We start from the raw sequence: 26,465 nt of genomic DNA on the forward strand, positions 1-26,465 counted from the left end.
GAAGCAGATAAATATGGGAATAATACCAAAGAGAAACATAGTGATTTTTTTTTTCCATTTCTGTCCAATAATTTTATTTAGTTGCATCATAAAGAGACTACAGAAAATAGTTTTTATTTATTTAGTAGTAGTAGTAGTAGTAGTAATAGCAGTAGTGTCATGTCATCTTTATTTATTTTCACTAAAATATGAATATTGTTTAATGACATGTGAAATAGACTAAGTGTAATGAAACACTGAATCACTGTCCTGTCTCTAGAAGAAAACAGTACGAAGTCCAAAATTTACCTTTAAATTCTACATTTGAAACATTTGGAAATTGTGTTGGGCCTACAGATTGTATACTGCACTGTGATTTATGACCACACGATGGCAGCGCAAACTGCTGGTTTGATTGACTAGTCAGATACACAAATCAGGCATAACATTATGACTACCTTCCTAATATTGTGTTGGTCCCCCTTTTGCTGCCAAGACAGCCTTGACCCATCGAGGCATGGACTCCACTAGACCCCTGAAGGTGTGCTGTGGTATCTGGCACCAAGATGTTAGCAGCAGATCCTTTAAGTCCTGTAAGTTGCGAGGTGGGGCCTCCATGGATCGGACTTGTTTGTTTAGCACATCCCACAGATGCATGAATGGATTGAGATCTGGGGAATCTGGAGGCCAAGTCAACACCTCAAACTCGTTGTTGTGCTCCTCAAACCATTCCTGAACCATTTTTGCTTTGTGGCAGGGCACATTATCCTGCTGAAAGAGGCCACAGCCACCAGGGAATACCGTTTCCATGAAAGGGTGAACATGGTCTGCAACAATGCTTAGGTAGGTGGTGCGTGTCAAAGTAACATCCACATGGATGGCAGGACCCAAGGTTTACCAGCAGAACATTGCCCAAAGCATCACACTGCCTCTGCCGGCTTGCCTTCTTCCCATAGTGCATTCTGGTGCCATGTGTTCCCCAGGTAAGCGACGCACACGCACCCGGCCATCCACAAGATGTAAATAAAAAATGTGATTCATCAGACCAGGCCACCTTCTTCCATTGCTCCATGGTCCAGTTCTGATGCTCATGTCCACTGTTGGTGCTTTTGGTGGTGGACAGGGGTCAGCATGGGTACCCTGCCTGGTCTGCGGCTATGCAGCCCCATACACAACAAACTGCGATGCACTGTGTATTCTGACACTTTCTATCAGAACCAGCATTAACTTCTTGAGCAATTTGAGCTACAGTAGCTCGTCTGTTGGATCGGACCACACGGGCCAGCCGTTGCTCCCCACTTGCATCAATGAGCATTGGCCGCCCATGACCGTCGCCGGTTCACCACTGTTCCTTCCTTGGATCACTTTTGATAGATACTGACCACAGCAGACCGGGAACACCCCACAAGAGCTGCAGTTTTGGAGATGCTCTGGCTCAGTCGTCTACCATTACAATTTGGCCCTTGACAAACTCACTCAAATCCTTTTAAAAAAAGGAATTTAATGACATGATGAAATGACCCAAAGTGGAACAGATATACTGTGTTCTTGATGTCTTTCCTTTTACTTTTAGGGAGAAATCTTTCAACAGAGCCACATCACTGATGCTAAAGACTTTTACAATATTTAACATTATCCCTGACAGTAGTCCATTTTGTTTTTGATATTATTATATTCTGACTATTTGATATTTTGTTTTTGCTATTTCCTATTCTGACTGCATTAAAGATGTGTCACTTTACAATCATATGTACACTTCTATTTTTTTTTTTAATAGGAATTACACAGCATCCACAGTTGGCCAATCCACTGTTCTTCTTATTTTGAAGAATATGGTTAACCAAACAGTTGATGGTCCCCATTGACTTCCATAGTATGGGGGAAAAAATACTATGGAAGTCAATGGGGTCCATCAACTGTTTGGTTTCCGACATTCTTCAAAATATCTTCTTTTGTGTTCAGCAGATGAAAGAAATTCATACGGGTTTGGAACAACTTGAGGGTGAGTAAATGATGACAGAATTTTCATTTTGGGCGAACTATCCATTTAAAGGAATTACAAAAACAGGCTTACATTTTTTTTAAGTGTACAAATAGCCAAATTGGTTGTGATTATATAAACAAGAATAAAGTTGTATTGCTATCATACACACGAAAAAATAAAGCCAATATGGCTTTAACTAGTTTCCAATGATGAAACGGGCCGTTTGGCTTTTGATAAATGATCAGTGCTATATCGTCTGACTTCAATTTCACAAACAAGAGCTTTCTCTGCTGGAGAATTAATGAAAACAAGACATCTTTCATTTGAGCCGGTTTGAAAGCTCAGCTGCAAGTCAACGTCAAGCTGCTACATTAAGTAAAATACTTTTGTTTGTTCCCCACTGCTGGCTTTGAGATAAATTAGCCTGTTTGTGTAATGACCATCTGTTGGGTGTTTTAGACGTGTTGCGCAGGCTGGCGGTGGCGATGCTTATGGGGAGTTACTGGTTTTCATAAGATAATCATGAAATAGGACACAGTAGTCATGCCTAATGGAGATAAAGGAAGACATCAGCTTCTGTGTCCCAACTATTGCCAACCGACGGTTGTTTCTGGGGTGCTTAAAGAGGACCTATTATGCAAAATTCACTTTTGCATGGTGTTTGGACATAAATGTGTGTTGGCAGTGTGTGTACACAACCACCCTATAATGATAAAAATCCAACCACTCCTTTTTTTTTTTAATCCCCATAAATTATAAACAGTGTCTCAGAACATGCCGTTTCCAGATCCCTGGCAATGTGACGTCACATTAGCCACAGGCCCCGCCCATTAATGTTGACAGACACTACCGTTTTAACATAGAACCGCCCTGAGCGCGTTCACAACCAGTTGTACAGTCCGCCAGTACTGCACTGACGAGAATGTCACACCAAGCCGACGGCGACGAACTAGTGGCTACGAAAGCAGACTGCGGGGTTGGCTTACGTCAGCAGCGTCTGGGTCCAAAGTTGCCCTGAAACACCAAAACCAACGCTCGCCACCTGACCAGAGATCGTATTATTATAGGGAGATAAGAGGGTCTGTATCTCTTAACATTGAAGAAAGTGTAACGGCTAACTTAATCACGTGCGGCACCTCTCAGCCTGTGGTGTCGCCGTTCAAAACTCCTCCCTGTGTACCACCCGTACCGCCAGTTAGCATTAGCCGTTACGCTTTTTTGGCTAAAGGTTGCAGGCTTGCCTTCCAGTGGCTTTGACCCGACAGCCAAGTAGCACGTCCGTTCTGCGCCTGCGTAGGAAGAAATGCCTTTCCGTACCAGCAGGTGGCAGTAGCTGAACAGCCAATCAGAATGACAGATGGCCCGACAGACCGACGAGCTCTGATGCCGATTCAACATGTCGAATCGGCCGAAAAAAAGCTGACGAGGACCAACTTCAGCCGACGGTGCGGAAAACTTTAGTCGGCCGATGAACAAAAACTGCCCGACGGCCGACCGTCGGCTTGGTGTGTTCCGGGCTTGACACACAAAAAAAGTTTTACCTAATCTGTTTTAGTGAGCATATAGACCTACACCTTTTTGAGCTAAAAAGTAGCCTTAAATGAGATCTAAGTGCCACAGTGGAATAAATACCCAGCTAACTTGGGAATGTTCTCAGAGCTGTGGGAAACGTTCTGGCAAGGTTCTTTCAAATTTAAGAAACCAATAATGTTAACAGACTGTTCGTTCAAAGTTATCTGTCTTTTATAATGTTTTCAAAATGTTAGCACTAAAAAACATTGTTTATACATTGCTCATGGAAATTATTTCTGAAACAGTTTAGTTGGACGTTCGTCTAACTTTTTTTAAACATTTCTTCTTACTGATTTCAGATATTTTAGAGAACATTCAAAAGCAACAATCCCATAATGTTTGCAAAATTATAAAATGGAACGTTTTGTACATTCAGAGATCATTCAGAAATAGTGTCTTCATAACTTAAAGGGTTAGTTCACCCAAAAATGGAAATTCAGTCATTAATTACTCACCCTCATGTCGTTCTACAATCATAAGACCTTCGTTCATCTTCGGAACACAAATTAAGATATTTTTGATAAAATCCGGTGGCTCAGTGAGGCCTGCATCGCCAGCAATAACACTCCCTTTTTCAATGCCCATAAAGCTACTAAAAACATATTTAAAACAGTTCATGTGACTACAGTGGGTTAACCTTAATATTATAAAGCGACGAGAATACTTTTTGTGTTCCAAAAATAACAAAATAGCGACTTTATTCCACAATATCTAGTGATGCGCGATTTCAAAACACTGCTTCATGAAGCTTCAAAGCTTTATGAATCATTTGTTTCAAATCAGTGGTTCAGAGCGCCAAAATCACCTGATTTCAGTAAACAAGGCTTCGTTACGTCATAAGTGTTTTGAAACTTCAATAGTTCACATGACATTGGCAGTTTGATATGCGCTCCGAACCACTGATTCGAAACAAATGATTCATAAAACTTCGACGCTTCATGAAGCAGTGTTTTGAAATCGCCCATCACTAGATATTGTTGAATAAAGTCGCTATTTTGTTATTTTTGGCACACAAAAAGTATTCTCGTCGCTTTATAATATTAAGGTTGAGCCACTGTAGTCACATGAACTGTTTTAAATATGTTTTTAGTAGCTTTCTGGGCATTGAAAAAGGGAGTGTTATTGCTGGCGATGCAGCCTTACTGAGCCATCGGATTTTATCAAAAATATCTTGATTTGTATTCCGAAGGTCTTATGGATGTGGAACGACATGAGGGTCAGTAATAAATGACATAATTTTCATTTTTGGGTGAACTAACCCTTTAATGGGAATGTTAGGAAAACCATTCAGAAGATTTTTTTGTTAGCTGGGTAACAGGCAACAAATAAAACCTTTACATCCACAGCATACACTCTTTTCCTGTCACTGCTTTATCATAATTTTAATCATGTCATTATCCAAATGAAAGCACTACAGGACTGTATTATTTTGACAGGACATATAACCCATAATGAGATGATGGGAAACCAATCACAGATGCCTCAAAATAATGTACATAAGTCCAATTATTTTTTATGACCAGCCTGAATCACACAGGTCTGACATGCAAGGACTTTGTAGTAAAAGTACAAACTGCTCTTTGATCGTAATCTCAGAGCAGACAAAACTCTCATGCGAGTGGAAGAGATGGAAAATGGATCCCAGATTAACCTTGAATTCATCAGCCTACACCTTGTTTTACTCATGTCTCATTTTAGTTTTATTAAAATGTGTGCTATGGGAAGCTAAACAGGCAATTCTTCACCACTTGTGTTTCTTTCCTACCTCTCTAATCTAATTTCTCACTGATATTTAGCTAATGCTAAAACAATTTTGACTTTTCTAGCAGCTGTATTCAATATGATATTTAAACAGTAAGTAAGGCTTGGTGATAGAGCCAACAGATGACTGAAAGGAAATACTAGTGTTAGTCATAAAGACGAGAAACCGCAGAATTTTGCGACAGTCATGTTTATTCATTCATAACATTCAGATTCACTGAATGTGAAACTTATTAACTGAACAAAGATAGTCATTATTTTTCTGATGTACATCATTACATTTTTTTTTTTTTTTAATTAAATCAATTTTTCATTTCAAATAGTCTCAGTATAACCTGTAAAAATGGAAGCTAAACAGAAACCAACTAACATTTTGTCTGAAAGCCAGACATAATGACCAAATCACCTTGTTTACATGAAAAAAGAACAGAAGAAAAGAGAGTAAAAGACCTGAATGGAAGAAAAAGTAGATATGTTTCTGTCTTTGTCAACCTCAACAAATTAGAGTGTGTGTTCTTGTAATAAAGAAAATCCAGATTTGTCGGCAGCACTGTCTCCTGCTGTTTGCTTTGTCCATTAAAAGGAAATGAGCAGATGGCAGTTGGCCTCCTCTCGTCCTTTTTTCTCTTCTCCCTTTCTCGATGTATCTCCCTTTCTGCATCCTCATTGTCCATTAATCTCTCTCTTCACAATCTGCCTGAGTATAGAGCTGACAGCGAAGCCCCCAGGGAGAGGGAGGGAAAACAAGCCAATCCAGCTGTCAGAAGTCCAGCGAAGGGACATAAGTCCTCTCAAGCACCCAGTGCCCCTGTCAAGCAGCTTGAGTGAGAGCACGCACACACTCACACATATCTGTGACAAGGCAATGGAAAAAACAGACAAAACAAACAAAACAATATATTCTCATTATACAGATATCCTTACAGCAAAGGGTAGAATGTGAAAAATGTCTTACAGTGAGTTGTTGTCCAGGTACAATTGTGACTTATAGGGATAATTCGACCAAAACTCATTCACCCTCATGTCGTTCCAAACCTGTATGACTTTATTTCTTCTGTGTAACCAAAACTACTGTTAATAAGATCTTTAGCCTCTCATTACTCACAACTTTGTAACTTGACTGATAAATATCAAGAAATTGTCACAAATATAAGAAATAAAGTAGCATTTGTGAAAAATTAAGTCATATTTACAAGAATAAACACGTGTTTAACACATTTCAACAAGCACGTACAACATCAAAGCTGTGATAATGATTTCAGAAGCCCTTAAATAATGCTGAGGAGGTGCCTGGGCTAGGATGAATAACATTTCTCATTTCCTATTCCTTATTTCATATTGTGCCAGCAGTAACTGGAACACATTCAAGCACTGTTCAATATCAATTTGACTTTGGCAGCACCTTGTTTTGTGTTTTAGGTGAATATTGGCCTTTAAGCTTAAGGCTTCTGACTACTTTAATGTTGACCACTTTTAAAATGGATCACACTTCTGAGTGTCAGAAGTACAGGCACCTATATGTTTTGATTGCCCACAATGACATTCGAAGGCCCATTCCTACAACAACATTCTCACTTTTCAGTTGTTCATGAATTACTGGACAAAAGATAGGAATTTTTACTCACCATTTTTAAAATATTTTAGAGCAACAAAGTTGAATGTTCATGGAGTTTTAATGTTCTATTTATTTACATGACTTCTCCAGGTCTAGAAATCACACATTGAAAATTAGGCTTTCTCATGTATGGTTTTGTATCTTTCTCTAATAATATTGTTGGAGTATATGATTTCATATATGTGTACTTAGACAGGCTTGTATAAAAACTAAATGTGACCCTGGACCTCAAAACCAGTCATAATGGTCATTTTTTTCTGAAATTGAGATTTATACATCACCTGAAACCTGCAAGCTTTTCATTGATGTATGGTTTGTTAGGATAGGACAACTATTTGAAAATCTGGAATCTGAGGGTGCAAAAAATTGCCTTTAAAGTTGTCCAAATGAAGTCCTTAGCAATGCATATCCACTCACAAAAATACATTTTTGATATATTTACGATAGGAAATGTATTAAAATATCTTCATGGAACATGATATTTACTTAATATCCTAATAATTTTTGGCATAAAAGAAAAATCGATAATTTTGCCCCATACAATGTATTGTTGGCTATTGCCATACCAATGCGACTTATGACTGGTTTTGTGGTCCAGGGTCACAAATGTGCAGTTGGTATGTTACCCGAGATCATATTGTCTGAAAGTTCAGCCAATGGAAACTGGATCTCAGGTATGGTGGGTCCGTATAGCGTGTAGAGACCAATTGAACACTGTTTTATATCTGGAGTGCTCTTGGATTGATTTGATCGCTCATATTGACAGGTCTTGATTTACTAGAAGATCATCACTCATCAACCAGGATCTTATTACTTGTAAGTGTACTTTTGTTGTGGCGTTTACACAAGTTTGTAGTTCTTATATTCAGTAAAATCACTTGTTTGTACGTTTTTTTGGACCCTTGGTTAATTATGTTTCGAAATAAATGGCTAGCCTACCTAATCCATTGCATGGATTGAAGACATTAATACACTCAAAACTCAAAACTACCATTCTAATGATGACCTTGCTTAATCGACCATCGATAAGTTTTATTAAACTGTTATTGACAATTAATCAATCAACGATTAATTGTTAACATCCCTAGTTTCAATCAGTTTAACAAAAAGTGTTTATGAACAACATTGCCTAACCTACCTTTAATACATGCTGTTGTTCATTAGTTCATGATGTTATTGAAATCTTCCTATAAAATGCTACCAAATTACCTTTCACCAGCTGGTCCCAAGGTCATTTTTAGTGGATGAATGAAGTCAGTTACCATCAGGTTCACACAGGTGTCCTAGCAGAGTAACCACAGGTGCAGTTCTTCACATTAACACTGACATTTCACAGCCAGAAAGTTTCCTACATTGCGTCTTCATTTTGAACAATGCATCGTTTATAGTTTAAAAATAATGCACTTATTTTTCAGAAGTGTTTTCCTTAAAATGTTTGTACTGTATTTCTGTGATATTTTGATAATGGAAAGTCATTTATAAATTTTTAAGTGTGACTTACAGTAAGTGTCCAAATGCTTTTTGGGGCTGCTGCATGTCTGTTAACTTCATTCCTTTTTTCTCTGTCATGAAAAAGCTGAACTAAATAAACAGTCCGTTCTTTTGTCAGGATCACTAAATTCACCATCATTTCCTCAGAGGGCAGTTTAAAATCAAAAGTTGATCTCCTCTCCCTTTCCTCTTCTCGAGAAAGAGTCAATTTCACGGCACATTATCCCTGCACCATTCTCCCTTTCCCCCGACTCTCTCTCTCATTAGGAGCGAGAAGGAGCAACATGAATTAGTAATGACAGTGAAAGGTTTGAAAAGCTGAGCGCTACTCTCTTGCCCTTTCATTACCCGTCTACGGCCTGACTCTCATCCTGCTTTAACACTCATTTGGATAACTTGTCCTGCACCTCTACCACTGTCTGTATTAATGTATAATAGCCACTCTCTGATTAGATTATACATTTGCGCTACGCCGTCGTGGCTGGATGTCTTACAGGCTGTGACGAGCCATTCAACAGTCTTGTTAGAGTCATTTTGGTTCATAACGGACCCATAGATAAATGTGAGATTTATAGAAGTAGATAAAAGTGATCACTAAAGGGGAAACCATTTACCACCCCCCAGTGTTGACTGTATAGACTGCAGTTTAAGTATGCAAATGCAGCTTGCCACAATCAGGATTAAGGATCACCACAATAAGGACTTGCATAATAGATAATAATTTTACCAATCCTGTCAGATTGAGTTGATAAGGCAACTTTGGTCTAGTGTAATCCATTTTCACACATATAGCAAACAAATTATTGTCTGGACAGAACTGTACAGTAACTCTGAGTGCACCAACTTGATACAAGAGCTAGGTGATGAAAAATGCCTCTCCCTTTCAAGGTTGATTGAAACTTTAACCTCATATTCAATATGCCAGAGAGACCTGGAATGTGCCAGAGACTGGGCTTTTTCCACAATAGGGGTCTGAATAATGCAACAATCAGTCAATTATTCATCTCTCCTGGCTTCTTATTATGTTCAGAGAGTAAGAGAGAGAGCATACCACTAAACAGTACAGCTCGAGTGATTGGCTAAATGCTGCGTCAACACATTTAGTGCATGTGCTCTTGAGAAAAGCGAATGTGTCTTTCTCTATGACTCTCTGTCTTGGAAGTTTAAAATAACATAAAATAACATTTTTAAAAAACATTGCAAACTTTTACCAGTGGTAAACAAGAATGTCTTTATGTCCTGAAAGTAAAATAAAATAATTAATAGTAAAGTTAAAAAACAGAATAAAATAAAATAAATTACAATAAAATAAAATAATGAGGCATTGCAAACTTTTACCAGATGTCAACTAGAACAAGAGTGTCTTTATGTCTTGGAAGTAAAATAAAATAAATCAAGAGTAAAATAGATTTTATCTATTTTATTTTAAAAATAGATTTTATTTTAAAATAAAATCTATAGATTTTCTAAAAAAAAAAAAAATTAAATAGATAATAAACAAAACAAAACAAAACAATGATGCATTGCATGCTTTACCAGTGGTAAAAAAATAACAGTGGTAGGGTAGACGTCAATCTATTTGCATTTTACTACTTTGATTTTGTGTTGCTGTAGAAGTCACACAAAACAAGTATCAGTCAGTCAGTTTTTGAAACGTCTCCCTCGTAAAGCATGTGGGAAAAATCTTTATTGTATTCCAGATGGACAGGACAGAAGTAACGACATGCCAGCATGCTCTCCATGTCGGGTAGGATAATAAACGGCAACTGAACAAAAAATAACTTAGATACAAGAAATCTTATTAAAAACGTTTGTATTGATTTTCTAAATCTACAGCGTACAATGCACAGTAGCATGTCTACACTTTTATGTACATATTTGATGAATTTTGAGACATTTCTGCTATGATCCCTTTTACAACAATGACAAAAAAAAAATCTGGACAGCTATACTTTCTTTTTGAAATAACAGACAGATACACAATACGCATTTAAATGCAGTGTCTATATTTGATAAATAACTAAATAAATTGAAATCTTTCTTCAGACACCTCCTTTCAGGAAATGATGCTTTGAAATAGACTCAAAATGTGAAATGATAGAAGGGCATTAAATGGCAAAGTCTGATTTGAATATTTCATCTGTCACTGTAGTCAGGCAGATTTAAATGCTTTATAAAATGTTTTTAATGTCTCAGTGTTGCGAAAAATCCCTGGTTATCCAACCAGGTGTGCATTGTGATACCATTTTCTTCTCGGCCATCTGATGACGATAGCTTGGCTCACGCTGAATGCTGACTTTCGATGGCCATAATAATCTTGTCAAGTCCTTGAGCTGTAACACACTGACAACAGCCTATAAAATTGCCTCATTGTCTTCCATCAGTCCTCCAGCAGAACTGCAGACGTTATTTACCAGGCAATTGACTACAGTCTCTTCTATACAGTATGAATGCATTTACTCCTTGTCTTCGTTCTTCAGTACATCATTGTGGACTTCAGAAAGAGCCTTCCATCTGTGGACAAAAAAAAAAATGGTATGAATGAAGCTTGGCTGATGTCACAAGCAGCATAATGAACAGACAAATCCATGATGTTCTAACATGCAGACTAAGAGGGAGATGAAAGGATTGTTAAAGGAGAAGATGCAGTATTTGAATAAATGTCAAAGAAAACAAAAAAAGAGCCTTCCCTCCCTTTCCTCTCAACCAAGACGAAAAGAGAAAGCAAACCCTTTGAAAGATTAATTACAACACATAGATTATGTAAATTATGCCCATGCAAATATTTCATGAGGACAATTAAGGGACCATTAATTACTGCTCCCCTTTTTGTCTTTAGTCTTTCTTTCCTTTTTGTGTCAGTGGCATTTAATTTCATTTTTACATTCATTGTTTTAAATGTTTAATATTCTAACAAAGGCTTGTGTGTGATACATATATATATATATATATATATATATATATACATACATACATACATATATATAAAAGAAGAGATGGAAGACATTGTGTTCTGTTTCTATCAATACTGAACATTACAGGAGAAAAAGACCATAAAGATCCATAAACAAAACAATGCAACAAAACATGGACAGTTTAGTTGTCCATTCAGACATGTGTACCTTGTATTGTTCTGTCAGTGTCTGTTTTGATGCTGTTATGGTTTGTCTCCATTTCATGTTGAGGAGTATCTGTTAACATGAAAAGAGTTATCAGTGTTACAAATTATTTGTCGCAAGTAAAACACATTTTAAAGTTTAGAATACTGCTGTCATAGCAGCAAATGTACTTGACATGGTGATGTGGCAGATAGAGGAGATCTGGAGTAATTGTAACTCCATTTTCTTTAATGCCTATACCTAATGCTATTTATCCAATGTAAAGTGCTTAAAACAACTGTGTCACATCTCACCCTGTGTTACAACCATCAGCAGTTGTTTTAACTAACACTTTTTAGCTAACTTCACTGTCAGGGGTGGTTGTACAAATCTCACGATGCAGGAGAATCCAAGAAACAAACAGTCTAATAAATCCAATATGGAACACACAGGAGAAACTCAGGAAATATAATAAACAACCAAATACCGTAATACAAAGATGGCAATCAACAATGAAAACCTTAAGGCTTAAATACACAAGGGAGGCTAATCAACGGAAACTGAAACAGGTGCGTAATCAGTAATTATCAACATAATCAGTGACAGTAACAAAGGAAATTAACTAGCAAACAGAACTCAGGCAAACCGGAACAGGGAACAGAATGAAAATGAAACCAAAACAGAAAGACACAGTTACATTTACTTAATGTCCAACAATTTGTTGAACTTAATTGTAAAAATCTAGTAATCTGTACTATTATGCCATTGTTACTCAGAAAACCCAAGTTAAGAAATGTTGATTGGTTTAAGTACCATTTTGTCAAGCAAAAAAGATTTTTTGAGGCGGGTCAGTTTTTAACTTTTCACTCATTTCCTCCACTTCTGCAGTTTTTTTCTCCTTAGTTGCTTTCACTAATTCTCCTAAGTCATCTCGAATGTTGAGTTAACAATACAACTTGAGAATTTTGAGAGAACATCACATAAATTGATGTCATAAATTGATGTTGATTTCTAGAAATGCTTGTGTTTGAAGTCACCATTATGGTGATTAGTGTTCCCTGTTTGTTTGGACACTTGGAACTTCATTTATATTACTATAATTCCCTTCCCTTCCAATTGATGCAGTGATGCAACAAGAAATCACAGTTAAAAAGTGGCTAAAAAGGTTTCTTTTAAAGGGTGACCTAACTTCTAACTAGATCATAATGTCTACTTTTCATTTCATAGAATTATGATCTATTACAAATGTACTGCACTTGTCATAAACACCTTGTAAAAAAACATCAAACTTTTAATTGGGTTGATATAATACAGATCTAACAATTTTGATAAGACTCTGACCATTACAAAATAATTTGCTGTCTTTGTCGTGTTACTACAAAGACAAATACAATTGGCAAATAAAGCCAAATAATAGTAAAACAAAGCAATTGCTTAATTTAATCATGCCGCAGTGCACTCTGAGAGTCAGCATAGTATATTTCACTTGAAATTTAGTTGTTAAAAATAATAATTCTGAGTAGCTAGTAAATCTAAAGTAAATTATCAAGTACTCTCTACAATTCTTTTGTAGTTATTTCACTCTTGTGTATGTGAACTACACTAAGCATTCGTCAGTGCAACATACTATAGCTATTTCACTTAGTTGTTTTTAAGGCAGTTGGTTTGCATGTTTGTTTGTTTTTTAAGTAAAGCTAACTAATTAGATTTTACAGTGTATTCTTTTCAGTCTTGGTTTTGTGGTCATGACATTTTAAGTGGCGGTGACACCATAAGGATTTCATTTCAACATGCAGAAAAAAAATTGTCTGTACAATACTGATTTAAGCATTAGCATTTTAGCAGATGTGCATTCTAACCGTTTTGAGTAGGTGATCTCTCACTGGAGGCCGTCCGCTGCAGCGTCTGCTCGGCCTGGTCTCTTCTCTTAGACTCGACCTCCAGAGCCTCCTGCAATTTTCTCTTGGTCTTCTTCTCTTTCTTCAGCCGCTTCTGGATGAGTGCTAAGAAAAGCACAGGGAAAAATTAAATAATAGAGTTACTGATAGGAATGCACTGCTGTTCAAAAGTTTGGGATCAGTAAAATTTTTAAATGTTTTTTGAAAGAAGCATTTATGCTCACCAAGGCTGTATTCATTTAATGAGAAATGCAGTAAACAAAGTAATACTGTGAAATATTATTGGAATTTAAAATAAATACAAAGTTCTGTCATGAAACTCTAGATGGCGCAGGCTGATAGGTCCTTAAAGGGGAACTATTATGTCCCTTTTTAGAAGATGTAATATAAGTCTCAGGTATCCCCAGAATGTATCTGTGAAGTTTCACCCAACAGATCATTTATTATACCATGTTGTAAATGCCCATTTTTGAATGGAAGGAAAAACATGCTGTTTTCATGCATGCATTTTTAAATGCAAATGAGCTGCTTCTCCCCATACGCTTTCCAGAAGAGGGCAGAGCCTGTACAACTCGTGCCTCAGATACTCTGCTAAAAACTAACAAAACATCTGTTTGGTTTTGATTATCATCTCTATCGCAGTCACGCTCATGTGACATTGCAGTTCTTCTTCATCATGAACGTTTATTATCTGCATGCATTTTAAAGCCATATCAGTCTAAACTTCTGATGTTTTCAGAGCGCACACATCCGTCTTATTGCACTTAAACTGTCAAATAAACAAAGGTTATATCAAAAACACACAAAGTTCACAAAAACACAGTTGGTTATGTCTGTGAACGTAAACGGCAACTAAAGAAATCGCATATGTATATTACATCTGTGTATTAAAGTAAAAGAAACAGTGTAATGTACCTACTGCTGTATATGCTGTTAATATGAATCAAACAACAAAAGAAAAACAGAAAATCACTCAGTGCTCTTGACTGAATAACTTTAATAGCTTTAATAAGAATACATTTCTTAATTGAATGCTGCTGTTAAATACTCTGGCGAGGGGATAAACATAGCGGACTGTGTACAGCTCACTCTGGGTGGGGTCTATGCAAATAGGCCAGAGTCCATCAACAGTTGTGGGCGGGGCTTGTGCAATGTGACTTCACTTATTCTTATTCTGAGACACTGCTTATGATTTATGGGAATTTTAAAAAAAGAATGCATGGATTTTTACCATTATAGGGTGGTTGTGTACACACACTGCCGACACACGTTTATGTTCAAACACCATGTAAAAGTGAATTTTGCATAATAGGTCCCCATTTAACTGCTTGCAATCACATGATTATCTATAGGGCACAGCTGATTGATTCCTGCTGTATCAGTAGCCAATGAGCTCGCTGCTCAACTTTCAAATACTTGTTCAGCGTTTGCTTTAGCAATTTGCAGCATGCTTTCAGGAACCCTCCACCTTCCCCAGCTCCACCTGTATAGATCTGCTGGGGGTAATTCATGTACGCTATACTGTACAAAAGCAGCATGTGTTACTTGCTCACAGCAGCATGTCGTGTATATATTGGCAGTAGCAAGTTCCGTACTTACTCTGCAGCAGCAATAACAGCAGCGGCAGCAGCATAGCAGATCTATTCCGCCAAAGCCAAACATATCACCATTGTCATATCCATTACCATGCCAAGCACTCAGAGAGTTGCCATGACAGAACTTTTTATTATTTTAATACATTTTAAAATGTATTTTATTCCTGTGATGACAGCTGAATTTTCGGCAGCCATTATTCCAGTCTTCAGTGTCACATGATCGTTCTGAAATCATTCTAATATGCTGATTTGTTGCCCAACTAACATTTCTTCTGATTGTCAACATTGAAAACAATATTGCTGCTTATTATTTTTCAGGATTCTTTGAAGAATAGAAGTTCAAAAGAACAGCATTTATTTGAAATAGAAATCTTTTGTAACATTATAATTGTCTTTGCTGTCACTTTTGATCAGTTGAATGCATTCTTGATGAATAAAAGCATAAATTTCATTTTTAAAAAAGCATTTTAAAAAATATTTGATATATATATAAAAATATATATCTCCTATATCTTATATACCTGCTGTAAAACAATAAACTTGACTTGACATTAAACTTGAAAAATGACTTTGGAAAAACTTTATGCCACTGGATAATAGAAAAATTATTACATCAAATCCCACATCACAGCAAACAGTAATTATAGCAAACCATGAAAAGCTGTTCCACATGCCCTTATTCAGCCTTTCACTAAATACTGTGTCTGATATAATGCACATCTAATGTGAAACTAGGCTGGAGCCCAGTGGAACATGTTAATTTTCCAGTTTGCAGTAAGAGCTTAATTCAGACGCCACAGTCAGCAGAAAAAAAAAAAAAAAAAACGGGGGGGAAAAAAAACCGCTTTCTGTCCGATAGCTGTGAGCCTTTCCTCTTTGAATGATCAAGAAGGACCGACCTTCTTCTTCTTAATCTTTCCTCTGACCACTGGGTATAAAACACAGAAACTGACTCTAAGTCAGCTGGCTGCAGTATAAAGACATCTCTCACTAATGGAGGAGCCGGTTGATTTGATGAATTATGCAGAAGATTCATTATCCTCATCAAATGTGATGTGGCGAATATTAACACAGCAATTCTGTTTACGCTGATAATAAATCATTCACACTAATATCATAATATGTACTTGTAATTACAAAGGGTAATTCTCTGTGTCTGTATATGTGTGTGTTTGTGTGTGTGTGGCTGGAGAAAGTGCTGAATTTGCAGTAACATGACTAGCTGGAGCACAATGAGGGCGACAGGAGAATACGAGATGAGGGGCTCTCTAATTAAACAACATTCATTAATGGTGCATGTTGCCCTGTCACCTTCTTTAATGATTCCACCATTTTATGACGGCTGCCTCGGAGGTTTCTGATTTATGTAGACTACGATTGTGTGTACATTCTGGAGAACAGAAGATTAAGAGATTAAATTGAGAGTAAATTTATTTGTTAGTAAACGTGATATGAAAGATCAAGTGCAGGACAGTTAAATTTGAGAACCTGTTTTACTTGTTTTTGTGATGTGGGCAGGCAACACTACATGTAACTGAAGATGAGTTTTTCTTATAAAGCACATACGATTTCAACTGTGAAAGCACAGAATCACTACAACTTCACAACAGCTTATCTTGCATATGTCTTGTCAATCATCAGTCACACATGATGCACATGAGAACTTGCTGATAGCACATGTATGTTGCCAAGGCATTTGCACAAACATCCAGCAAACATTGACTGAGTGTCCGTGATAAAAGAAAAGGACAAAGCATGTCCCAATTTTTTTTAAGAAATGCACTTTCTGTATTAATGTTTCATATTGTTTGGAAAACATTTATAAGAGAGTTACAAGTAAAATGTTGCAACATATTTCCTTACACCCTGAATAGATGTGAATGCTCACTTTAAAAAAATAAATAAATAAATAAATGTATTTTTCAAGGTATTATATTTCCCTCAAATATCATTAATTATTAATTGATAAATATTACATTTGGGGAGTCACATTACATGACATGGTACAATCTGAACTAACTTTGTCATAAAACGGTTATCTGTTATTAATCTGATAATCTGTTAAATTATCTGCCTATATATCAACCTTGAAACTTTTTTTATGATTTTTTTCAGTTTTACACAAACTTTGTCATTGCATGTATAATTGTATTTTTATTTTTTTCTTAAATAAACAGATCTGAAAAATAAAAAAGATAGATTTTTTTAGTTTAAATAAAAGATGAGGAAAAAATGTCCCACTTTATATTAAGTGTCTTTAACTACTATGTACTAACTTAAATTAATCATTTGATACAATGCACTTATTGTGTACATACATGTTTTTAATTTCTGTAATTACATTATAATTACACTGTTGACCCTTCCCTTACCCCTTAACCCACACTTAAACCTAACAATAACACCAAACCTGTACCTAACCTTACCCGTACCCGTATGTTTTGCAATACAACATAAAAACAATTACATTGTACCTAACATTTTTTTATGTAAATGAATAGTAGTTAAAGACACCTAATATAAAGTGTGACCAAAAAAATCTGCAACATGTCATAGACTCTCTATATTCTAAACCTTAAAGGGACAGTTCACCCAAAAGTGAATCATTGTTTGTTCACCCTCATATCAATCCAAACTTGTATGCTGTTGGAACATAGAAGTATAAATTTACATGGCTCTTGCAGTGCAACAACAGTTCACAGTGGCCATGACTGTCAAAATGACAAAATAAACCATGTGTAGGTATTTTTGGTGAACTATTCCATTAAGCGTCAAAATTGCATCTGAACATCTGAAATTAGACATTTAGCACTGTATTGTAGATGAGCAAAGTTTTTAAAAATGACATTTTCCGGACAACAGAATAGACACCTTGGTGACAGACACCTTGGTGACAAACACCTGACCTAACCAGGATTCTGCACAAAAACCCACTTCTTAAGCATTGTCTGCAGACTGGTCTCAGATCATCTATTCACCTCTGTTTTTCTGCTCGACGCAGAGCTGCCTCTCCAGCGTCTCACGTAGTTCTCTCTCCCTGTACAGCTCCATCTTCAGCTCTGTGCGCTCCAGCTGCACCTGCTTCTCCTGTGTCCGCGCATTATCAATAGCCACCTTTAACAGACCCTGGAAAAGAGAAAATGGGCTTGAGATTTGAGCAATACACTTAGCGGGGTGAATCTTTACATTTTTTAAAACTACTGAAATACATATTTTTTATATAGCTTTATGTACCTGTATGTTGGTGAGGAGGGTTTCTATGGAGGACAGGCCCTCGGGAAAGAGCAGCGGAGCAGGGAATCCTGGGGGTAATGTCGGTCCGGAATGAGACACTCTCTCATAGCTGTCTCGGGACGTTGGGGTGCAAAGGACATTCTCTTCTATCACAAGGGAACACAACACATTAATAACTATTTTTTTTAGCACTTTTTATTACAAATAAAATAAAATAAAACTTTAAATAAATGTTTTATTACTTACACTGCTGTTCACGTTTGGGGTCAGTAAGATTTTTTTAAATTAATACTTCTATTCAAAAGTGACTAAAGACATTTATAATGAAGATCTGTATTCCACGTAAATGCTTTTATTTTGAACTTTCTATTCATCAAAGAATCACAGTTTCTACAAAAATATTAAGCAGCATAGCTGCTTTCAACATTGATAATAATAAGAAATGTTTCTTGAGCACCAAATCAGCATATTAGAATTATTTCTGACGGATCATGTGACACTGAAGACTGAAGGAGTAATGGAGGCTGAAGACTCAGCTTTTACATCACAGAAATACATTACAATTTAAAATATATTAAAATAGAAGACAGTTGTAATAATATTTCACAATATTACTGTTTTACTTAGCCCCTAAAGGGACATGATGATGGGAAAAAAGTTCTCTCGCAAATGTTTTGCGTTCCCCAGGGAAAAAAACTTGCAAAACTTTTGTGCAAAGTCAGTAGTGATTGCCTTTCAGAGCCTTTTTTGGGCTAATAATTGCTATAGGCTATTTATTCAGTGTTTTAATGTCTTAGTATATTTTTAATAAAATACATTTTCAATAAAATCTGACAACAGTGATCATAAATTTTAGTTCTTCAGCTCAAAGCATGCCGATAAACAGTATTTTCTTCAAACAGGGAAAAAAAAAGGTAATTAAACCGCCATATTAAGCTGTGTTATTTCTCCCATTCGTTTTTTCTACACTGTATTTTTTCTTTTTAAATATTTAAACACTACGTTGATATTGTGGATTCACATATGGTCAGACACTTGCAAGTGTGATTATATTACCAAAATCAAGCTACTGATGTGGGCACTCAGTCATTTGGCCAAATTCCCATGTTATTAAAGATGATGGCTATTTAAGACAGTACTGGCAATGACTCGACCACAGACACTCTTCTTCGTTCCTCAAATACATAAAACATTAGCCTTAATATATGTATATATATATATATATTAGTGCTTCTTAAAACACTGTACTTATTCAAACAAACAGTTTATTGTTTATTTACCCTTGCATTACAAACAAGCAGAGACGGTTCAATATGTGTGTGGCACTTCATTCACGATGGAGGCAGGGTGGAGTTAAGAGGTTTTACCAATGACAGTTTGAGGATCCAATGGAGTTACAGGTTTAATCACAAGCTCTTTTTAAGAGAGGCTGCTCACTGCAAAGCCAAAGGGTGGAGCTTGATGTCCAGCTCCCCCTCGCTGGACATAATGGGTGGAGCTGACGGTCCAACTACACCCTAACCCTACCATAACCCGATCGCTAAATATAACTCCACCCATTAGGTCAAGGACTAGCTCCACCCATTACATCCAGAAAGGAGGAGCTGGACATTATTTGACTCTGCAGTGAGCACCACTTGCGTTTTAATACTTTTCATTGGTTAGATATTTGCAAAACCCACAGTCACAGACAGGCATGAAGGATGACCAATAGTAATGATTTATGAAAAAAAGAAAAAAGAAAAACATGTGGAAACTGTGATTCTTCCAAACACCTTTACAAAGAGTCCTTCATATTCTAGCCATGTTTTTAGACTCATTACTTCTTTTGCAGAAATCACACTGTGAAACACCCCACATCTTCTTATCAGTGCTCAGTGTTTAAGCCATGAGTCTTGAGGACAGAATGCTAGTGTCATAATGATTCAAGGTCGGTACACATCAGCGTTACTTTGTTTCTAATGGACTCCAAATGTCAGCCTATTCATTTGCTGAGAAAAAGCAATGTCTTCAGTCAAATCAACTTAGTTTCAATAAGACACTACACACTGGTTCTGGTTCAGTTTTGTGGTCTAAAGGGAAGTAAATCTCATTTAACTTAAGCCAAAGCAGATACTCCCGCTATCTAACGACTCTACATCTGTTCTAAGGTTTTAGTCACAGCTGTATTATGACATTCATAAGGCTTAAAATATGACTGTAACATATAACTGATGATTCAAGAGCAGCCCTGTGTCTTTAATAATATCGGTTAATAATATAAAAATGGTTTCATTTGGATCCTAGGACTGCTGAGATGTAAAGGATTCTCATAAGATGTATTTAGCATACAAACTTTTTCCTGTGTATCCCTTGAGATAATATTGTAAAACTTCTCCATTACAATGAGTCCTTACCCAACAACACATGTCATCAAAAGGTTTAGAATGAAAAAAAAAAAGAATACTGACCAAAGACTAGCACTTAAAGCACAGGAAGAGGTTTTAAGATACAGAGCACCAAGAAATGTTGTTTTTGATCAGGCTGAAGCCTTGATCTTGTCATTGTCACTCACTTCAAAGAGTTTGCTAATGTATGGGGCCTCCAGAACTAACAGAAACACCAGAGTGTCTCGATCGAACAATTTCATCTTACTCCTCCTCTCATCTCTGCCACTTTACCAGTATCATCTTAATCTTTAATGAGCCTTAGTCTAATCTTTATGAATCACACACCATTTAATATTTAAATTTTTGATTTTTATCTTAATTTGGTGGAAAATTACTGTCTAAAATGCAGTACTACATCATTTATATGAACTTTGCTGTATTAGTACAAATAATAGCTGGCAGTGTCTATTTACACTGTGCAAATAGCCAACCTTGCCTATTTTTACTACCTCTGCCCATCATTGCTTAGATATTTTTTACTTTAGTACAAATAGTATGTTATTTCTACACTATCATTCAAAAGTTTGGGGTCGAAGATGCTTTTAAAAGAAGTCCATTGTGCAGGCTGCATTTATTTGATCAAAAATGCAGAAAAAAACAGCAATATAATTGAAATATTATCACAGTTTAAAATAACTGTTTTCTATTTTAATATATATAAAATGTAATTTATTCCCATATGATCTTTCAGAAATTATTCTAATATGCTAATTCGGTCCCACTTATGTCTTTAACTACTATGTAATAACATTTAAATTAATCAGTTGATACAATGCACTTATTGTGTACATACATGTTTTTATATTGTACTTGTATTTTTAAAAAATATCTGCATGTAATTACAGCTGTAAATAATTTATGCAAATACAAATATAATTACACTCTGTTGACCCTTCCCTTACCCCTTAACCCACTCTTAAACCTACCCATACACCAAACCTGTGCCTAACCTTACCCATATCCCACCTCAATAGCAGCAAAAGTGTTTCGCAACACAATATGAAAACAGTAAGTACTTACTTTTTGATGTAAAGTGTGACCACTGATTCAATGCTCAAGCATTTCTGTGCAGCTTGAGGAAACCATAAACCATTTTTTCATGGTTTGATTAATAGAAAGTGTAACAAGTTTTTACACTTTAGAACAAATTAATGCATTTTTGCTAAATAAAAGTATTAATTTCTTTAAAAAAAAAATGTACTGACCCCAAACTTTTGAACAGCAGTGTATTTTAGTGTATTTCGTGTATTTTAGTTTTAAGAGCATTTATCACAATTTGTACTTAATGTAAACAAGATGCTATTTGTTGCTATTTATAACTAGTGTGAACATGTAATGTAATGTAAATAGCTGCTGCCATAATGTTTAACACATGGAATTCCAAATCATGACAAATGTGCAAGATGAGGTACAGTTTAACAGTAGAATTTTATTTCATAAATAGTGGACAGAAGGTCTTTAACTTAAATAAAGTACATTTAACCTTAAATGTTATGAACAAAAGAAAAAATTGTTGGTATAAATTAATGTATTTAGGTTGATTCAGTGATGTTAAATGATATTTTTTGTTACTTGAATAAAACCAGTTAATGAAGACATTTTTGCCGTTTTTAGATATTTTTAAGTGCAACAATAGTTACCAATGTAAATAGTTAAGATTTTTAAGTTTTCATTTCTACACCATGCAGGTTTTCTCCAGTAAAAGAAATTAAAACTATTAGACATATTTCTTCAGCCTAGGGCACTATTGTACCTATCAAAGCTGTTTTAATACATTTGCACAGTGAGACCAGATGGGCTCTGTTCGTTTTGTAGGGCTGTATTAAAGCATGGGGTTTATGCAGGTATCCATAGTTCTGTAGTGGTAATAACCAGCCCTGTGTATGCTAATAAAAATGTCAGCAGGGAGGCCAGAGAAAGGTGACTTTCTGTTCTAACACAGCTGATCTATTAGCATACTGAACTGCCATATGGTGTTGGCATTACAATTATATACTGTAGGGTAGGGCATGGAAGTTCAAAATGATTGTACTGCTGTAACAGTTGTCTTATAATCAGCAAGACTGCATCAAAAGAAAAACTTCAAAATCACTAGGGCTGCCTAACTACATCAGTAGACTGACTTCATAGTCAGCTGGACATTCTACACTGTAATGTTAAAAGTTTTTGTTTAATATATTTGTTGTGGTGTGATGTAAGAGTTAATGCTCAGCTTGAAAAGTTGCTGGTATGATCCCACCAAAGAGCAAGGCATGTGCAATCGCTATTGTTCCCTTGACCAAAGCACTTAACTGCAGGTTTCTCCAGAGGGATTGTACCTTTAATTATTTCACTGCACCATTCTATGGCATTATCATGTGAACTGACTCCATTGGCCTGGATGTGAGAGTAAATAACAATTCCATTGTTTTCCTCTCCAGACCAGCATTTCAGACCAGAAGAGGAAATAGTTCACTCAAAAATACGGAGCCCTGCAAATTACATTAAAAAAAAAAAAAAAACATAAATGTGACCACAAATTAAAAGTGTTCCCATGATTTATTAATTTTTCCCTCATGTTAGGTAAATTGTGGCCATTTTGTACTAATTCATTCCCTCATTTTAGCTAAATTGTGGCCATTATTGAACTAAAATGAAGAAAAAGATTAGTACATTGTGGCCATAATTTAAGTAAACTGAAGGAATTAATTAATGAAACATGGACAAATTTGTAGGAACAAATTCTTAATTTGTGTCCAAGATATCTATTTTTTTCCAGGGATCCATACAAAAATAACCTGTAGGAGACTCCTGTGACCGGAGTCTGTCACTTCAACTCAAGAAATTTATCATTTTGATTATTAAATTAATCATTCAGACAGCTCTGAACTGGATCAACTGATTCACAAAAATTCACAATAGAATGAATAGAGGAACAGCATTCATTTGAAATAGAATAGTTACTTTTCAACAATTTAACGTATCCTTAATTTCTTTCATCATTTTAATGTCATTCTTAATTTTTGGGTCTGGTCCGACTGAGCCGGTGTGGTGAGGCCATACACAGCCATGCTTTAGATGTTGTCACAGATATATTAAAGGATTAGTTCAATTTAAAATGAAAATTACCCCAACATTTACTCACCCTCAAGCCATCCTAGGTGTATATGACTTTGTTCTTTCTGATGAACACAATTGGAGTTATATTAATAACTATCCTGATGCGTCCAAGCTTTATGGCAGTGAACGGAAGCAACAACTAGCTTCCGCCAGACCGCCTTCTGTATTTAACTTGAATAAGGAAGGCGTAGGATGTAGCATAAGCGTTTTGAACTGCGAGAGGCGTTAAACTTTCTTCGTAAGTTAAATACGGAAGGCGGTCTGGCGGAAGCTAGATATTTTACTTTACAACTTGTTAAATATGGATATTTTTCTTATACAAACGCTTTTCTTCGCTTCAGAAGGCCTTTATTAACCCCCCGGAGCCGTGTGGAGTACGTTTCTGATGGATGGATGCACTCTTTATGAGCTTCAAACTTGTTGCCCCCGTTCAGTGCCATTATAGAACTTAGATACGTCGGGATATTTATATATAACTCCAATTGTGTTCATCAGAAAGAAGAAAGTCATATACACACAGGATGGCTTGAGGGTGAGTAAAGCTTGGGCTAATTTTCATTTTAAAGTGAACTAATTCTTTAAGCAGATGTATTAAAGTTAATGAACTGAACCTCATAGTCTTTCTCTTTTCCAGTCTTTCATTCGGTCCATTGTTCTCCCTGTATCTATTTCTTTCTGTATGCCCCATTTTCATAATTTAACCCCAAAAATCCAAAGCATCTCTTCTTTTTTTGTTCTTGAATGTCCTTCGCTTTAAAAAATGCATTAAAAAGCTCAGCCCATCTCTTTGCCCATACTGTATTTAAAGTATATATAACTCAGGATCCATTTAAACAAGTAGGTGCTCAAAATCTCACCTTCCCCTGCGCCTGATAAGGTCTGATTAGATTTACTCACCCCTCCCTTATCTCTGCGGATTCACTTAGCTGACCAAAGCATCTTAATCTCACACTATCTGATCTTCACATCTTGGCAGAAGAGAGATGCCTCTGTCACATTCAAGGTGTTTCAAAGAGGAAAAACAATCGGTCTCCCGCTTCCGCTGGCTCTTGCTCACTGTCAGCTCCCCTCACTGCCGATCTCCCTCTCTTTGCCTGTCTTCCTCCCTCTCCTCTCCTCGAGGGTACCTAAAAGCATGGTGTTTGCTGGAATGTGATTAGTGTCGGCCGCCGGAGCACTCAGCGGGAGGAAGCTTGGGCCGTGCCGCTGAACTACGGTGCCCCGGAGGTACAATCAGTGCTGAGTTAGCACTACTCTCTTTTCTCTTCTCCATCTCTCCCCTTGCCTTCAAATCTGATTGATCCTCCATTGAATTATTATGGTTTGTGCACTTGCTTTCCAGCAAAAAAATCCTGGCAGCCTGTTAGATCATAAATGCATCTCCTCAACCAAGGTCACCCCTTGTTTTGGATTCCCTGGACTAATGAACTCCTGCGTCCACTGCAAAAGTCCTCCACAGTCAGCATAAGAGAGCGTGCAGAGAGTGAATGAAGGTTGAAAAGCTCTGAGATGGATAAAGGAATTGTCTTTGAACTCCTCTGTCTTTGACAAGCCATAAAGAAGAGATACAACTTCTGATCTTCACACTTTCAGCACTGCCCCTAAAGATTAATTTCAGGAACATGAAGGTGGAAGTTATCCTTCAGTCTAGTGACTAGTAAAGGTGTCCTGGCAGTGACTGAGAGTCTAGAATGACGTTCTACAAAGGGGGAGCCATTGATTTTTGAAGTTTCATAAAATAAGCATGCATAAAAAACTTCACAAGAGCTCAGCAGGACTGAATTTGTGCCAAGGGGCTAACTTCAAAATCAAAACTAGTTAAAGGACAGGACATAGTTTTTATGACACTGAGCTTAAAGGATTAGTTCACTTCTGAATGAAAATTTCCAGATAATTTACTCACCCCCATGTCATCCAAGATGTTCATGTCTTTCTTTCTTCAGTCGAAAAGAAATTAAGGTTATTTGAGGAAAACATTCCAGGATTCTTCTCCATATAGTGGACTTTAGTGGGGTTCACCGGGTGGAAGGTCTAAATTGCAGTTTAGACCTTCCACCCTAGCTGTTAAATTAAAATGGGGGTGGAGTAAATTATCAGAAAATTTTCATTCAGAAGTGAACTAATCCTTTAACTGTTCAAATTTATGCCTTCTCTGAAATTTATTTTAAACACAAATGAAGAATATCAGTTAAAAGCCTGTACATTTCAAGAAGCATTTGACCTGACTTAAAATGACACGTTTCATACTTTTGTGATGGATTGCATGAATTCCATGGCCATGTTTAATGTCATGATACCATTTTGATGTAGTTCATTCTCCTAAAAACAAGATCAAACCATCATTATGCTTTCAGCCTGAAATAAAAACTAACCTAATGTGTTATGTATTTCCCCCTACATTATAACCTAATCTATTACTCCCTGCTGCTGGAAGCCATACAGAAGCCATTCCAAAAAGCATCTTTCCGTATTGACAGACATTCTAAATTAACTGTGAATTCAGAGAAAACAAAATGAAGAGTTCAGATGCAAAAGCTGCTAAACGCCACCTCCGTCAAAAATGGGATAATGATATTGAGCGAATGCTCTCCACACATAGTATACGTTCATCAAATATTCAAATCCGCTAAATCCCAGCGACAGCCCATTCAGAAATACCGGTTTGTTGGCAGAAACTGCAAACGCCACTTCCCTTTGTCAGCAAAAGCCT

At 36.5% G+C, this 26,465-nt stretch overlaps 1 protein-coding gene across 1 annotated transcript in view; it reads right to left on the minus strand.

Annotated features, from left to right (window-relative positions):
• Window positions 1–10,043: 10,043 nt before the first annotated feature.
• dachc (dachshund c) overlaps window positions 10,044–26,465 on the minus strand; it is a 67,495-nt gene continuing 51,073 nt past the window's right edge. The window contains exons 7-11 of the mRNA XM_051899617.1: window positions 18,228–18,373; window positions 17,972–18,119; window positions 13,360–13,503; window positions 11,525–11,593; window positions 10,044–10,916 (exon numbers count right to left, since the gene is read on the minus strand). Coding sequence (XP_051755577.1) covers window positions 10,879–10,916; window positions 11,525–11,593; window positions 13,360–13,503; window positions 17,972–18,119; window positions 18,228–18,373 — 545 coding nt within the window. The 3' untranslated portion in view covers window positions 10,044–10,878. The remainder of the gene's footprint in view (window positions 10,917–11,524; window positions 11,594–13,359; window positions 13,504–17,971; window positions 18,120–18,227; window positions 18,374–26,465) is intronic.

Source organism: Ctenopharyngodon idella, chromosome 1 (assembly GCF_019924925.1).
Source record: "Ctenopharyngodon idella isolate HZGC_01 chromosome 1, HZGC01, whole genome shotgun sequence".
Classification (NCBI taxonomy): domain Eukaryota; kingdom Metazoa; phylum Chordata; class Actinopteri; order Cypriniformes; family Xenocyprididae; genus Ctenopharyngodon; species Ctenopharyngodon idella.